Raw genomic sequence first — 17,695 nt, 5'->3', positions numbered from 1 at the left:
AGACTTGTTTTTAAATTGTAAGAGTAATATACTTACTTGGAAAAAGTTCACGGTCTAAAGGGCACATAGGGGACGTTGGTGGCATTGAAATGGTCTACTGTGGGCATGTGTGATGGGCTCGTAGGCATTCATTTTACTGCTGTGCTTCACGGGCTACACGTGTAGCACAAATGCCGTTTTAGATGCAGTGAATATCACCCTCTCTTCCTTTAGAAATAAGTCATGTAACTGTTTTTTGCACAGGCTACTAGGAAGCCCACAGCCAAATCTGAGCCTCACTCCCAGGGGTACAGTAACTTAGGACATGCATTTTTTTATACTAGCCTTAGCCCTGGCTTACTTTTATTCTTCCTACCTTCATTTTCCTTTAAGCACAATTTCCTTTTTTCCCCCAGCATTACTGAGATATAACTGACATACAACATTGTGTGAGTTTCAGGCATACAATGTGATAATCGAATAAATGTATACATTGTGAAATGATTACCACAATAAGGTTAGTTAACACAGCTGTCACCTCACATAGTTACCTTTTGCTGTTGTAAGAACATTTAAGATCTACTCTCTTAGAAACCTTCAAGTACACAATACAGTATTGTTAACTGTAGTCATCATGCTGCACATTACATCCCCAGACCTATTCATCTTAAAGCCAGATGTCTGTACCCTTTGACCAACATCCCCTCATCTCCCCCACTCCCTGGCAACCACCAATCTACTTTCAGTTTCTATGAATTCTAACCAAAATTTCTTTCTTTATTTTTATTTTCTATTTTTTCATTTCTCATATTTGTGTTTTCTCATAATAAGCTGCTTCAAATCTACTTGAGAGGGCTTCCCTGGTGGCGCAGTCATTGACAGTCTGCCTGCCAATGCAGGGGACACGGGTTCGAGCCCTGGTCTGGGAAGATCCCACATGCCACGGAGCAACTGGGCCCGTGAGCCATAATTACTGAGCCTGCGCGTCTGGAGCCTGTGCTCTGCCAACAAGAGAGGCCGCGATAGTGAGAGGCCCACGCACCGCGATGAAGAGTGGCCCCCGCTTGCCACAACTAGAGAAAGCCCTCGCACAGAAACGAAGACCCAACACAGCCATAAATAAATAAATATTTAAATAAATAAATAAATAATCTACTTGAGAATCAGGTAGATTATTTTAATGCTGAAAAAGGCCTTGTTTATGAAGACCCTAGTATTAATGTGCAAACACTTAATTAAAAGCTGGGGCTCTGACCCTCGGGGTTGCCTCAGGCTCACCCGGTGCTTCCTTCCTAATTGCCCGGCTCCACACACTCAGCCTCCGGACCAGGCGGCAGGTTGGTGTGCGCTCCCGGGACATGGGTTCACGAACTCTGAAAACTTCCTCTGGAGACACAGCTATACTCGTGCCCCTGGTTAAGAACCCGACTCAGCTCCACATGCCTCCAGATGAGCTCTCCTAGGAAGGACACATCACTTACGTAATGTCTTGGCCTGTAACGCAAACCTGAATCTGACCACAAGGGAACATCAACCAGAAAAGGAGAAATGTTCTATTTTTAAAGAAGGGGAAGGACTGTCTTCTTTTAAAATGTCGATGTCATGAAAGTCAAAGAAGAAAGACACGGGGCGGGGGGAGGGGGGTAGTGTTGAAGCTGAAAGGAGGCTAAAGAGACACGACAAATCAAGGTAATACCTGAGCCCACACTCCGGGCACAGGGGAGGGGCTGCTGTAGAGGACGTTAATGGCTCCGCTGGCAAAACTGGGACATGCGCTGTAGGTTAGTCAGGTACAAATACTGCCTCGATATTAAATTTACTGAAGTTGACAATCACATGGTTATATAAGAGAACACTGCTGTTAAGTAATGCACACTGCACTCCAGTATTTAGGAGCAAAGGGCCATAAACATATGTAATTTATCCTCAGATGGTTCAGAAAACATATTGTGTGTGTATGGGTGTGTGTGGAGAGAAAGTAAACAAATGAGTAAAACGCTAGCAGTTGGTGAATATGGGTAAAGGGCATACAAGTGTCCTTCGGGCGGTTTTTGCAGCTTTTCTGTACGTCTGCAACGATTCTAAGTATACATTTTAAAAAGATAAAAGGAAAGCCCGTCTGACACCGCACAACCCCGACACGGCAGTGATTTTTCAAACAGGACGAGGTTTTCTTCGTTTCCTACTGCTTTGCTGCCATTACCTGCCCTGGGACCCAACAAGCAGCTCCGCCTGGAAGAGACAAACGCGCCTCCCCCGCCCCCGCCCCCAGGAGGCCGCCTCTCAGCGGCCCAAACCCACTTTTCCTTCTGGGAACGCACAGACCTCCAAAGCCCGCTGAGATGCAGACTCCGAATGTGTTATTTCCTCCTGTTCTCTCATGTTTTAAAGTTACGGGATTCTGACGCCCGGGGGCAGACCCGGGCGCAGAGCCTCACCGTGCCGGGCCTCGTGAAGTCCACGCTGCGCGCCAGGCTCTGCCGCATCTGGTTGCTGAAGAGGCGGACGCAGACGCTCTGCAGGTACTCGGGGGTGATCTGCGGGAGGACAGAGGATGGACGGCGGGTGAAAGGGGTGAGACATCCCCGGAGCCGTGAGAGGCACCCCCTAGCCAGTGTCGGAGCTGACTCTCAACAGCCTCTCCGAGGGCACAAAGGTGAGCTTTTTCTTTAACATCGCAGCCCTAGGGAGCTGAAGCACTGAGCCTGACACAAAAACTAACACACTAGGACTTCTCCCTTTGGCGCAGTGGTTAAGAATCTGCCTGCCAATGCAGGGGACACAGGTTCGAGCCCTGGTCCGGGAAGATCCTACATGCCGCGGAGCAACTAAACCCGTGAGCCACAACTACTGAGCCCACGTGCCACAACTACTGAAGCCCGTGTGCCTAGAGCCCGTGCTCCGCAACGAGAAGCCACCACAATGAGAAGCACGTGCACCGCAATGAAGAGTAGCCCCCGCTCGCCGCAAATAGAGAAAGTGCACACCCAGCAACAAAGACACGACACAACCAAAAATAAATAAATAAAATATTAAAAAAAAAAAACAAAAACTAACACACTACTGGTGTGGTCACGGGATAGCATACTTTAAGTTACAGAACTCCACTTAACGTACTCCTGCTGTCACGTAAAATAAACTGATTTTTCCTTTTTTTCTTGGCTGCACAGGGCGGCTTGTGGGATCTCAGTTCCCTGACCAGGGATTGAACCCGTGCCCTCAGCAGTGAAACTGCAGAGTCCTAACCACTGGACCGCCAAGGATTTCCCATAAAAGAAACTGGTTTTAAACCATTTTTTGTTAATTCAAGCAACAAAGTCACTGGGTGGCCATAATGTGATGGAAAGAAAGCCGGACTGAAAATCTGAAGATCTGGGCTCAAGCAGTGGACTCGAGAAAACCAACAGCTCTGCCTCCTGCTTTCCTGACCTGTCGGATGAAATGAATGTGGCCACGGCTCTGCGTCACGGGGAGGGGGGTAAATGAGATCAAGGGAGAGTCTAGCACATGACAGATGGCTCAGTAAACGCTTATTGAATGAGTGACGTTGACACTTTATAAACTATCCAGCGCTAGACAACAGGAGGCTGGGTTACTGCTGCATCAATGCCACTGCATCATGGCCTCTTCCTTCAGCATCTCTCATACCTCTCTCATTAGCTACCATGATTCAGGATGGACATCCAGCATCTAAGGTGGTAATCTCTGAAACGTTTTCTTTTCATCTTATGTCTTTTCTTTTTATAGAAGTAACATGTGCTCATTTAAAAAGTAACACAACCTCTCCCCAGCCCCACCCCACAAGCCAATCCCTGGAGGTAACTACTCTTAACAGTTTTACCCCCTTCCAGACTTTTTCCTGTGCCTGATTGTGAGAGGGAAGCTCCTTTTCCCCAGCCTCATGATTCCATGTGCTGAACTTCCATATGGTAATGTAACTGGCTCTCTTCCTACCTCTCACTCATTCGTCCCCACAAGAGGAAGACAACTCAACTGGTTGGTGAGTTGGAAAGAGCCAGAATGCTGGGCTAGACCCTTTTCTCTCCCTATGGTACTCCTGTCTGTCTCCTTGAAACATCTGGTCTGTTTCGGCCACCAGAAAGACTGTCCCTCTGTGCCAGATGTCTCTGGTCATCCCTCGACACTCAGCTATAAGTAACTCAGACAAAGAAGGGCCCCATCTCAAGGCTGCACCTCCTACATTATCCTGAGCCCATTTCCTCTGAATTCCCACAGTATCAAAATTTAATCATTCCTTTTTCATCCCGTACATTTAACCTTTCCTTGTAAACCTGTTCCTTTCCTACAACCTAGAAACATGTCCAAATATATTTAATATTTTAAAAATACCTTCCCCTTTCTCCTCCCTAGGCCCTCATCTATCAACCACCCTCTCTCAGTGTTCTTCCTTCACAGCCAAGGTCCTTGAAAGAACAGCCGACGTTTGCCACCTCCCCTTCACTTTACCTTTCAACACACCACAGTCGAGCCCCCATCTGAATCACCCCAAGGAAACTCATGGCAAAGGCCACCACCAATGACCTTCTAAGTGTCAGAAACATTGGACACTTTTCATTTGTGGGCTTCTAGAGTTTTCTGTGATTTTTGAGACTTTGGATCAACCCCTTGCTCCTGAAACTGTTTCCTCTTTTGGCTGATACCGGAACTGATACCAGACCCATCCCTTTAACAAGGAAATCTGATTCTGTCACTCTCTTGCTTAAAACAAGTGAGTGAGAAAAGGAAATGAATAAACAGTTGACTAAAAGACAAATATATAAATGGCCAAAAACCATATGAAAATATATTCAGCCTCATACATAATTAAAGAAATGTAAATTGAAACATTCAGAATACCAAGTTTTACTTACCAAACTGGCAAAAATTTCAACGTATAATCATGTCCAGTGTTGACAAACGTGTGGAGAAATAGATGCTCTGATACGCTACTGGGGGTGCGGGGTGGGTAGACATTGTTGAAATCTTTGGAGAAATAATTTGGCAAAACATTTCTCAAAATTTTAATGCCCATAACCTTTAACCTAGCAATTCCATTCTTAGGCTCTTATCTTACCTATATTCAAAGGTATACAGTATATACAAGGATGTTCATTATAACAGTTTTTGTTATAGCAAACAAAAAAATCTAAATGTTCCTCATCAGAGATCTGATGAATTATGGTTCACCCTTGCAGTGGAATAATAATGTACAAGCATCAAAAAGAATGAAGTAGGTGTGTGGTCATGTGGAAAGATCTCCAAGATATATTGAAAGTGAAATAGCAAGTCTGAGAAGAGTAATGGGTCACAAGATCCCAAGTAGGTATGTGCACACCGTATGCACACGCACACACGTGCACACACGTGCACACGCACAGAAGTGTTCTGAAATAATGCACAAGAAAGTGTTAATCTTGAATGTCAGTAAGAAAATGAGACTTAGGAGTTGTGTGTGGAAGGGGCCTTTTGCTCTAACTATATACTCCTCTGAATTGTTTCAATCTTTTACCAAGAGCATGTATTTCTTTTACATGAAGGACAAGCTAGTTAAGATTCCAGTGTTCCCCCCAACCCCATCTCTCCCTGTTTTGATAGTGGAGGCCCTTCCAACCCCTGCCTGGTGGTCTGCAGGCCTCTGCTTGCACACTCCAGCTGTAAGAGCCCACGTGCCCATCTGTGGCCCACATGCCACACCTGGCGTCGCGTCGACCCTGGCTGTAGGAAGCACACCAGGATGATGGCAGTTACGCTTTAAGAGGAGAGAAGGCAAAAGGAAAACACACACTTTCTTTTTATTTATTTCTGTACTGTTTGAATTTTCTTTCTTTCTTTCTTTTTTCTATTTTTTGGCCACGCTGTGCGGCATGCAGGATCTTAGTTCCCTGACCAGGGATCGAACCCGTGCCCCTTGCAGTGGAAGAGCGGTGTCTTAACCACCGGACCACCAGGGAAGTCCCTGCATTTTCTATGTACATGCCTTCTTTTTCTTCTGTTTTGTCAACAGTGGTTATATAAGCCATTTTTACTTTGTGTACTTTTCTGTACTTTTTTCTGTACTTTTTCTGTACATTTTTGCTTTGTGTACTTTTCTGTACTTTGGCTACTTTTCTGTACTAAAGAAAAATCAGTGTGTGTTATTTTCAAAACTAGAAAAACCCTAACAATTTTCAAGATATACATTTCAAAAGCTCCTCACTAACTATAGGATAAAGCACAAATTCCTAAGCACGGTCTACAGATCTCTCCATGACCTTCCCCAATCCACCTCCTATGCAACATCTTTCAACACATGCCACCCCCCCAGCTTTGGCTATTCCAACCATACCAAGCAACTTTGAGCAGTTTTGTTGAGCATTTGTGTGTGTGCTTTCACATGAGCAAAGGTGTTTCAGTGCAGGATACTAAAACATATTAAAAAGCTATTATTGGACTTCCCTGGTGGCGTGGTGGTTAAGATCCGCCTGCCAATGCAGGGGACACGGGTTCGAGCCCTGGTCCGGGAAGATCCCACACGCCACAGAGCAACTAAGCCCATGCGCCACAACTACTGAACCTGCGTTCTAGAGCCCGCACGCCACAACTACTGAGCCCATGTGCCACAACTACTGAGCCCACGCACCACAACTACTGAAGCTCGCGCGCCTAGAGCCCGTGCTCCGCAACAAGAGAAGCCACCACAATGAGAAGCCCGCGCACTGCAACGAAGAGTAGCCCCTGCTCGCCGCAACTTGAGAAAGCCCGCACACAGCAACGAAGACCCAATGCAGCCAAAAATAAAATATAAATAAATAAATTTAAAAAAGAAAAGCTGTTATGGTAGAAAAACAATACACAGCTCTTGCTTTGGCCTAGAGCCCTGGGGTAGCTCCAGGGAGCTGAATAACTAATCCCTTCCAAGTGTTTACTCAAACGTCCACTTACGAAGGTGAAAACCTGGAAACAACCTTAATGTGCAACAACAGGGACCCAACATTAAATAAAGTATGGCATTGCCACACGACGGAAAACTCCACAGCCATGAGAGGTGAGGCATCATAGGACGATATTTAACGACTTCAAGAATACATGATTCAGTATTCAGGAAAAAAGCAGATTAGAAAACTGTGTGAACTGAGTCCATTTTTGTAAAACATGGGTATCTAAGTATTGAAAAAAGTCTGGAATGTTAACAAGTGTTATTACTAAGTGACACAATGACAGGTAATTTTCATTTTATTTTTTGCATTGTTCTATATTTTTGAAATTTTCTATAATACATTTTATTTCGTAATCACATTTTAAGTTGCTAAAACTTGTTTAATACACAAACTTATATTGGTGATAAAATTGTATAAAGCTTAATACACACACACACACACACACACACAGGAGTACAAGTAAAACTGGGGAAATCAGGATAAGAGCAACAGATTGTATCAATGCCAATATCCTGGCTGAGATATTATATTATAGCTTCGCAAACTGTTACAACTGGCAGAAACTGGACAAAGGGTACAAGAACTCTCTCTGCATTACTTCTTAAAATTACATGTGAACCCACAATTACTTCCAGTTAAAAAAAACTATATTTCCACAAAGCGATTTTATTATACTTTCTAACTTTTTATTGAGTAGAACACCAGAGTCATTCCCATTAAAGTCAGGAATAAGACAAACATGCCCATGAGCACATTCAACAGCGTCCCAGAGTCTTAGCCAATAAGCTAAGGGGGAAAAAAAGAAAGTTATATAAAAGATAATATATATATTGTATATTTATATATTATATTTTCCTTATATATACAGATATATAAGGAAAAAAACAAAAATATCATTATTTGAAAATGATATGACTGCCAATCTAGAATATAGAAGAATCAATCAGAAGAATCTATCAGATTAATAGAGTTCAGAAAGGTAGCTGGATACAAAATCAGTATATGAAAATCTATAGCTCCCCTATATACCAACAGGGTATTTCCCCCTCATTTTTATGCCACTACCTAATTTTTTTTTTTCTGCTGCCAATTTATTCTTTGCTAACATTAAGAATAGGGTAGAGATGCATGTGTCTTTTTGAGTTACGGTTTCCTCTGGGTATACGCCCAGTAGTGGGATTGCTGGGCATTGTGGCACTATTTACAATAGCCAGGTCATGGAAGCAACCTAAATGCCCATCGACAGATGAATGGATAAAGAAGATGTGGTACATATATACAATGGAATATTACTCAGCCATAAAAAGGAACGAAATGGAGTCATCTGTAGAGATGTGGATGGACCTAGAGATTGCCATACAGAGTGAAGTAAGTAAGAAAGAGAAAAACAAATATCGTATATTAACGCATATATGTGGAATCTAGAAAAATGGTACAGACGAACCTGTTTGCAAGGCAGAAATAAAGGCACAAACATAGAGAACGAGCAATATGGACACCAAGGGGGGAAAGGGGGTGTAGATGAATTGGGAGATTGGGATTGACATATATACACTAATATGTATAAAATAGATAACTAATGAGAACGTGCTGTATAGCACAGGGAACTCCACTTTGCTGTATAGTGGAAACTAACACAACATTGTAAAACAACTATATCCCAAATAAAAAAAAAATAAGGTAAAGAAATAAAGACACAGTAGATAATGTGTCAGGAAAAATGTATGAAATACTGCAGCAGCGTGATAAACAGCTGCACGTTGGCTTTGTGACGTGGAAGGGCAGGCATCACTGGCTGGGGGTGGCCAGGAATTGTGTATCAACACGGTCCATGCTCATGACACAACTTTATCTCAAAAAAGACACATGAACAATGGGGGACCTTCCTTACCATCTTGCCATTGACTGTGGCCTCCAGAGAATCCACCAGCTCTGCTGTGACTCCGATGAGATTGTGGTAGTCCGCCTGGATCTTATTGTACCGTTTCAAGTACGTCATTGACCTACGCTCAGCTTCTACCAGCTGCTGGTGGAGCTGCTGCAACATTTCTAGGAAGACAATATATATTTATATTAAAACAAAACAAAAAAGCAACAATTTAAAAGACCCCTACAAAATAAAAAATAATTATATTCTTCTCAAGGGAATACCATGCCTACTGTCAGAATATTTTACTATAACAATGAACTTGATGCTCCGTATTTGTGTTTAACACTTCTTCTGTCTCATGCCACTTTTAATTACAAAGTGCTTTGTAATCACTGATTTTTTCATTTCTTATCCCCGGTAGTTCAACTGAGTCATCACTGGCTTTCCTAACAAAATCTATTTTCTTGGCTGAACCCCATGCAACTTCTTTTAGTTCCTCTCTCTATGTACAAGAAACAAACTCAATGTTTCTTTCTAGAATCAGCTCACAAAATGGTTGAACCAAAACTGAGTTTTTTTCTCCGTTTGTGGCCCGTGAGGTTGTCTGGGGGATAACTCATAACCGCAAGAGAGTTCTTCATTTTAACTAAAGGTCAGGGCTGCTTGACAGGTGCTGAGAAAACTCAAATCCAGAATTAGGTAAGATTCCAGGTGTTCATTCTGCCAGTTCGATGAAGCATAAGTCTTAGAGCGGCAGCCTTGGAAGGTTCTAGGGTTCTCTTCTTGGAATACCCCCCACCCTGCCCCTGTACCCCCTGGCAGCACTTGATGGCCAAGCCACCCTGGGCACAGTTGGACTATGCAAATCTTCTTCGGTGTCAGTACTCCTTGGCCCTATCCTACTTTTTCCCTTTCCTGGAAGGCTATGTTTTGGATGGAAGGACATGTTGCTGCCCCCAAACCCACGTTAACTCACTATTGTCCCGATCCAGGCACTGTATAATACTTAAAGTCTTCATTTTAGAACACATTTCATGTATACAGAGAGAGCCTTTAAAATTACAAAGACCAAATATAGCCATTATTTTATAATAACTTTAATGGAGTATAATCTATAAAAATATTGAATCACTTATGTTGTATACCTGAAACTAACATAATATTATAAATCAACTATAATTCAGTTAAAGACCTGGGTTCAAATCTCTACCCTACCAATTTCTTGCTGGGTAACCTGGGGCAAGACACTTAATGTCTCTGCTTCTCATTTCTTAACCTATAAAATGGGGAAAATGATAATGATCTTGAAGGGTTATTGTGAGGATTAAAGAACACATATACTCAAAGTGCCAAGCACACTGCTGGCCCATAGCAGCTGCCCATACATGGCAGCTATTATTATTATTGCCTTTCATGGAAAGGGGTCAAAGATTTTCTAAATATATTTCTATGCAAGTAGATAACTTGAAAAAGTGGCAGAAAGGTTACGTCCTAAAGCAGTGGTATGCAAACTTTGAAATATATCAGAATCATCCAAAAATAAAGATGATCAAGCTTTACCTTCAGAGACTCTGATTTTGTGGATATTGGGTAGGGGCTAAGTATCTATACTGTCAACAAACTCCCGGCTCTGACACAGACCACAGGTTTGAGAAACACTGTCCTAAATTATCTTTTCCTCCTAATTTGTGTCCTAAACAGCTATGAGGATCACCCACATTCAAACTGTATTTCAAAAACTTTTATGTGTCACAATTGTTGATGTGCAGAAGTAAAATATTTTAACTACTAAAACCCAAAATATCACATAATGAATTATTATTATTATTATTATTATTTAACACCCATCAAATCTCAGTATTGAAAGATAACTTTAAAAAGTCATCTGACACAAACTTACATCCAGTACTTGAACCTCTGGAGAACATTCCTAGAAATCATTTATCAATCTTCTCCTAATATAATATTGGGAAGGAGTCACTACCTTCCTCCTACACTAAGTATCATTTAAGCTTTTTCATACATCCAAAACTCAAAATTACATAAACAAGAACTTCCAAGGATGAAAATTTTAGATTATTCATAGTCCCATTTTATGGGAATAAATATTAAAGAGTATCTATGACATTTTTCTCAACGTGTACCAAGTGGCCGATGAATGAAATACCAAAACCCATTAGCTGGGTCAAATGACTTCCCAAATTATCAGTGTTAATGTCATCAAAGTAGTCCCTCTCGAAAGGGGACTGTAGCAAAAAACTCTTCCCCTCATAAACTCATTGTACGACTAACTAAACGTTAGGGACTATTTGTGGAACTTTTGCCTTGGGAACCCAGAATTGGAATTTATGACAGTTTCAAAGTATGGTAACCTGAGGCAAAAGAGCCTTAACTGCCAGCAGCCTATAGGAAAGAGAGAAGTAGGCAACTGGGCTGAAACGTTCATAACCCTTTCAAATACACCATTTAGCAAAAACAGCCTGCTATCCAGAGATATCACCTTGCAGACACCTTAACTGGCTACAAACAGGACCTGACCATTACTGTAAGCTATTTGGGTTACAGCTCAAAATATCAACTTTATTTTTGAGCATTAAACAGAACTTTGACTCTTTTTTTCCCTGTCAAATTATGACAGGGAAGAGCTAAATCAGACTCCATGTTCCGATCTGTTTCTTAGACTTTAACCTTTGCTTTTCGTTGCTTTTGTTACTATAAACATACATAATGGCCTGCCTCAGGGAACCCTGCCCACCTGTGGATGGCTGCAAGAAAGCAGAAACTAACACATCCCCTCACCGAGTCTGGTCATTCCAGAAGATGCTTTGCAAGACTGATGGCCCTTTTACTTTACTTCCTCACCACCTCTCCCTCTCTGATTCTATAAAAGAAACTGGCATCCAGACCCAGATAAGATGGTTTTTCAGAGACACCAGTCTGCCATCTTCTTGGTCTGCCGGCTTTCTGAATAAAGTCGTATTCCTTGCCTCAAGACCTTGTCTCCGATTCATTGGCCTGTCATGCGGCGAGCAAAGCGAGCTTGGACTCAGTAACAAAAAGTTTTATGAGACAAGGACAACTAAGCTAAGATGCCTTGCCATGCAAGATCTCAACTTTTAATGGAGATGTCTTGGTCCACGTTATTTTAATGAAAACTGTGGTAATCATGCCAGCAAAATTTATTGAGACTATATTTCAAAGCCACTGACATAATTTGTGCAAAAGTCCAAAGAACTGCATCCCAAGCTTTAAACAAAAGATATATACAACCAAAAGAATGCCAGTTAAGGTCACAAAGAGTGACCTTATATTTCCTATAATTTCCTGTATTATATAATTTCCTATATTTCCTATAATTTGAGCATGAAATGAATCAATAACAAAAGTGATGGGCATCTTTCCTACAGTAAAGCAGTCAAGCTTTCCCTTGTTGACATTTCTACTTCATTTAGATGCATTGTTTTTTTTTTTAAGAGTAGATGAGATTTGATTTTAAAGACATCTTGGCTGCTCAAGATGATACATTTTAAAATATGGAATTTTTTTCTAACCTAATATAAAAAACTAAAATCAATCACTCTACTTTTATGATATCAAACAATTTTTTCTTTGTGTTTAGATATAAATCAGCTCTTTGCTATTCTGCTAATCCACAAACACTGGAGGAAGAAAGTTAAGGCTTATGACTAGGAATATAGGTCATCATTTTCAAAAATAATATTTACAGCTCTGAACTCTAGGAAAATGATCAGTTGCCCATTGTCTGAAGGGGCCAAAGGCATAATGCCAGAAATGCTAAAAGATACTATTTCTGTATTCTTTTTAGATGGCTAGGTGAAAATAATAATCCAATATGCTATATTGCCAACCTAAGCTTTTATCCTTAACGCCATTTTTTATATAATTCCTTTTGAGAGACTTTTCCACTCCAAGCACTTTTCTCACCTTCTTCAAAAGCTTCTGGAAATCTCACTCTGCCCATGAAACCTTCCTATCAAGACACATAATGATATTATCCATCCATTCCATTTAAAAAACAACACCTGGGCTTCCCTGGTGGCGCAGTGGTTAAGAATCCGCCTGCCAGTGCAGGGGACACGGGTTCGAGCCCTGGTCCCAGAAGATCCCACATGCCAGGGAGCAACTAAGCCCATGCGCTACAACTGCTGAGGCTGCGCTCTAGAGCCCATGAGCCACAACTATTGAAGCCCGCGCGCCTACAGCCCATGCTCTGCAACAAGAGAAGCCACTGCAATGAGAAGCCCGCGCACCGCAACAAAGAGTAGCCCCCCTCGCCGCAACTAGAGAAAGACCGCAAGCAGCAACAAAGACCCAACGCAGCCAAAAATAGATAAATAAATTTTTTAAAAAAGAAATAAAAATAAAAAACAACACCTGGGGCTAGAATTGAATTGGAGGCTTGTCTGTGCCTTGTGGTCATTGCAGCCCTAGCAATGACCACAAGGCACAGAAGACACAGGCAGTGGTGACAACTAGCTATGGTGACACTGGGCCTGGGCCGGAGCCCCTGGTACAAGTGCCCTGCGGTGCTAATCTCTCATCTCCATGGCAATACTGCATTTGGGGGTTATTCTGCCACAGACACACACTGTGCCTGCCAGACTCAATTCCACAGACATCCTGCTTAGCTATCCTCAGAAAACTCAGTTAAAATCAAACTTAAAGAAGGCTCAAAAAACCTGGTCTCCTTGCTGAAATACCAAATGAAAGGTCTGTAGAAAAATACAGGCTCTTCTACTTGCACTCCCCCTCCCATGTTTATTTCGTCTGCAAAATTGGGCCACTTATCAGAGACATAACTGGTTGCCGGCAAGAAGCTATCCCCCCAAACTGCAGGGCATGCTGGGTGACAGGAGGTGGCAGAAACTCGGGAATCCAGGGGAAGTTTCTCACCACCTTCCTGTCCCCAATGCCTAGGAGTCCAAAGACCGACTCTGAACAAGGACTAAACAGACAGCCAAGAATTGGGCTTCCCTGGTGGCACAGTGGTTTAGAATCCTCCTGCCAATGCAGGGGACACGGGTTTGAGCCCTGGTCTGGGAAGATCCCACATGCCACAGAGCAACGAAGCCCGTGCGCCACAACTACTGAGCCTGCGCTCTAGAGCCCACGAGCCACAACTACTGAAGCCCGCATGCCACAACTACTGAAGCCCGCATGCCACAACTACTGAAGCCCGCGAGACTAGGGCCCGTGCTCCGCAACGAGAAGCCACCACAATGAGAAGCCTGCGCACTGCAATGAAGAGTAGCCCCCACTCGCCACAACTAGAGAAAGCCTGTGCGCAGCAACAAAGAGCCAACGCAGCCAAAAATAAATAAATTAAAAAAAAAAAAAGAATTAAGGCAGTCCTCTGGGACCCAAAGGACGCAGGTTGGGTAGTGGTTTTAAAATATGACTGCAGGGTCTTTGACAGTTCCTTCCCATCAAGAGGTGGAATGTAAGTCTCCTTCCTTCGAATGTGGGCTGGCTTTAGGAATTTGCTTCTAATGAATAGAACACACCAGAAACAACACTGAGTTACTTCAGAGACTGGGTTAGAAAAGGTGACACAGCTTCCATCCAGCCCCCTCTGGGGACATTCACCCTGGGTGGGAACCTGGCCACCAGGCCCTGAGGAAGCTCAGGCCACACGAAGAGTCCACGTGGGCGTTCTAGCCCAGGGCCTCTGCTGAGAGCTCGGCCGACAGCCAGCATCAGCCACCAGACCTGTGCACGTGGAAGCCTTGGAGATGGCTCTACCTGGCTCCGTCTACACCCGGGAGACACCCCGAGGGAGAACTGACTGAGCCCACAACTCCCAGACCACGCAAGATGATAGCAATAAGAATAATAAATGGACATTGTTGTTTTATGCCACTGAGTCTGAGGCCGTTTGCTGGGCAGCAAGAGGAAGAGAAGTAGTGAGAGGCAAAGGAGCATTTCTGGGGGTTGCAGGTCGAGCCCCGAGTGCCTGGCCCAACTGAGGAGCTCCAGCTGTGCTGAATGGGAGACAACCGGCCTGGACCCGCCCTGGCCAAGGCCCGGAGCTGCCCTAACCCAGGAGGCAGCAGGCCTGGGGAGCCGCAGAGACCCCGGGTACGCGTCCTCCGCGTAACCATGCTGGGGGCAACGCCACCTCCGGGAGCTCGAGGCTGCATCCTGTGACCCTCGGAGCGGTCCCCACTGCTCCTCTGTGTTCAGGCCCGGACCGAGGGCATGAGTCCTGTGACCTGCCACTCCTCCACGCAGGTCCCTCTGAGTTCCAGGAGGGGAGGCCCAGCTGCAGAACCAGCGGTGCAATTAGAACCGCTGGGCTGGAGGCCCGCGAGGCCACCGAGGGCGAGAACAAACACCCAAGCGCTTCCCACCTGAAGCTACTGAAGCACGCGTGGGAATCAAATCTGCAGCCCTGCTCATCATTCAGTTCCCTGGAACACCAAGAGCTAAATAATTTACTAATGCTTCTTTTCTTTAGAAAACTTTAACTCTCTAAAAGGAAACAGAAAAACAATGGCAGGAAGTTTTGCAATCCTCTCTAACATGACTGCTGTGAAAAGGGCAAATGTGTTATTTCACGTAGTAAAACTCCACCTGCTGGGAATTGAGGATTATGCCCTCAATACTTATCAAAGGCATGAAGCACATCATATAACCCTTTCCAACAGAATAATTTAAGCAGTTTTCATAATGTTGTATCAAAGACAAAACTCCGGCAAAGAACCCCAACTGTGGCCACCAATTTCATGTTAACTAAAGTTTTTCTCACCTTTCTGGAAAATGAACAGGTCTGGTAAAAATTACTAATCTTGGAAAACCATCATTTTATGCTAAAAGTGTAAGACTGGAATTCCTACTTTGAATGCAGAAAATGGAAATGCTTTATAAGAACGAGAACTCCATATTGCTGCGGAGATAAGACCCTGTTAGAGTAGTTTAAGGTAAAAGTGAAAGATACTGAAGTAACTCTTTCCTCACCCATGCGGTACTGCGTCTTCTAACTGTGCTGCTGCACTTATGTCCCTCTGGCACTTGCTTGGATTCTCGTTGTTTCTTCGTGTCTTAGTTATCTGACATACAAGACAAAGCTAACAATACCAGCCACCCTGAAAAGTGGGTCTCAAGGAACACAGATAAAAAGGACTACAAAGCACTTCATAAATATTTAGATTTTTAAAGCCCTTGTTTGCCAAGTCTGTGGAATTCTCTCCATTTCATTACTTAAAACTCGAGTTGGCAAAGTTGTTATTTAAAATTTTTCATCTAGATGATTTACCTTTGTTGCTTTGTCCATTCTCCTTCTGGGATGAAAGAAGTTCAGGAAAACAGGCATTCAGGAGGCAGAACTCAGGGTATCTCACATTGTGTTGGCCAATCTGAGAAAGAGCCCCAGTGTGGTAAAAAAGAAATCTCAGGACAGGGAAGGGCGCTTCTTAATGTTGCTACAAATAACTAAGACAGTTACCAACTTCTCAATTCTTGGGTGACTGACTACTCAAAAATAAATCTTCCTCTATCCACCTCAAGAACCACTCGGTTGAGTCCACCAGCCCCCTAACTGGCCTCCTTCCCCCTTCAAAAACTTTCCCCACAGCTACCAAAACGTTTGACCAAAAATGCAAATCTGAATTCATACCCTTTAACGCTGTAACTTCAGTGCTAAAGCATTAGCCTATGGAAATTGAGAATGGGATGAAAAGAGCATGGCGCGGTAACTACAACCACAGACTCTGGCACCAGACTGCCTCCTGCGTTTAAATCTCAGCTTCCACACATCTGGCTGCATGTCTGATGGCAAGGTATTTACCTGTTTTATTTGGGTTTTCTTAATTAAAAAAAAAATTTATTTATTTATGGCTGCGTTGGGTCTTCGTTGCTGCGCGCGGGCTTTCTGTAGTTGCGGCGAGCGGGGGCTACTCTTGGTTGTGGTGCGCGGGCTTCTCATTGTGGTGGCTTCTCTTGTTGCGGAGCTCGGGCTCTAGGTGTGCGGGCTTCAGTAGTTGTGGCATGTGTTGTGGCTCACGGGCTCTAGAGCGCAGGTCAGTAGTTGTGGCGCACGGGATTAGTTGCTCCGCGGCATGTGGGATCTTCCCGGACCAGGGCTCGAACCCGTGTCCCCTGCATTGGCAGACGGATTCTTAACCACTGCGCCACGAGGGAAGTCCCTGGGTTTCCTTAATTTTTCTGGTAACAGCTTTATTGAGATGTAATTCACATAGTATCTAATTCACCCATTCAAAGTGTACATTTCAATGGCTTTCAGTACATTCACTGAGTTGTGCAACCATCACTACAATCAGCTGTGGAACATTTTCATCCCCCAAAAATGAAACCCTGTGCCCGTCAGCAGTCACCACCCTCCCCAGCCCTAGGCAACCACTGTCTACTCTCTCTGTAGATTGGCCTCCTCTGGCCCCTTCATACAAATGGAATCATACAATATGCAGCCTTTTGGGTCTGGCTTCTTTCATTTGGCATCATGCTTTCAAGATTCATCCATGTTGTAGCACAGATCAGTAATTCACTCACTTTTATTGCCACATAATATTCCGTTATATGGACAGACCACATTTGGTTTATCCATTCATCAGTCGACGGACATCTGGGTTGTTGGCACTTCTTAGCTATTTCAAATAATGCTGCTGTGAACATTCATGTACAAGTTGCTGTGTAGACATATGTTTTCATTTCTCTTGAGTATACAGCTAGGAGTGGAACTGCTGGGACGTAGGTAATTTCTATGTTTAAACTTTGAGGAGACAACCTATTTTTGAAGAATATTTAATGATATGAGGAAATTCTCTCTTCATTTGATTAAAAATATTTAAAAATACACATACATATAGCTGTCTATCCTCGTTTATTGTAAACATTACATATTTTGGGGTGTATGTATGTACACAGATGCATTTCTGAGCTTTCCAAATTT

At 43.4% G+C, this 17,695-nt stretch overlaps 1 protein-coding gene across 5 annotated transcripts in view; it reads right to left on the bottom strand.

The window, feature by feature from the left end:
- The window catches only part of ARMC9 (armadillo repeat containing 9), a 145,204-nt gene that overhangs the window by 105,200 nt on the left and 22,309 nt on the right, over positions 1 to 17,695 (bottom strand). For all 5 annotated transcript variants that reach the window (XM_061188375.1, XM_061188384.1, XM_061188397.1 and 2 more), the window contains exons 7-9: positions 16,043 to 16,067; positions 8,788 to 8,945; positions 2,418 to 2,516 (exon numbers count right to left, since the gene is read on the bottom strand). In XM_061188375.1, the coding sequence (XP_061044358.1) occupies positions 2,418 to 2,516; positions 8,788 to 8,945; positions 16,043 to 16,067 (282 nt within the window). The remainder of the gene's footprint in view (positions 1 to 2,417; positions 2,517 to 8,787; positions 8,946 to 16,042; positions 16,068 to 17,695) is intronic.

This window comes from Eubalaena glacialis, chromosome 1 (assembly GCF_028564815.1).
Source record: "Eubalaena glacialis isolate mEubGla1 chromosome 1, mEubGla1.1.hap2.+ XY, whole genome shotgun sequence".
Lineage (NCBI taxonomy): Eukaryota > Metazoa > Chordata > Mammalia > Artiodactyla > Balaenidae > Eubalaena > Eubalaena glacialis.
This window is presented reverse-complemented; position numbering and strand designations above follow the sequence as displayed.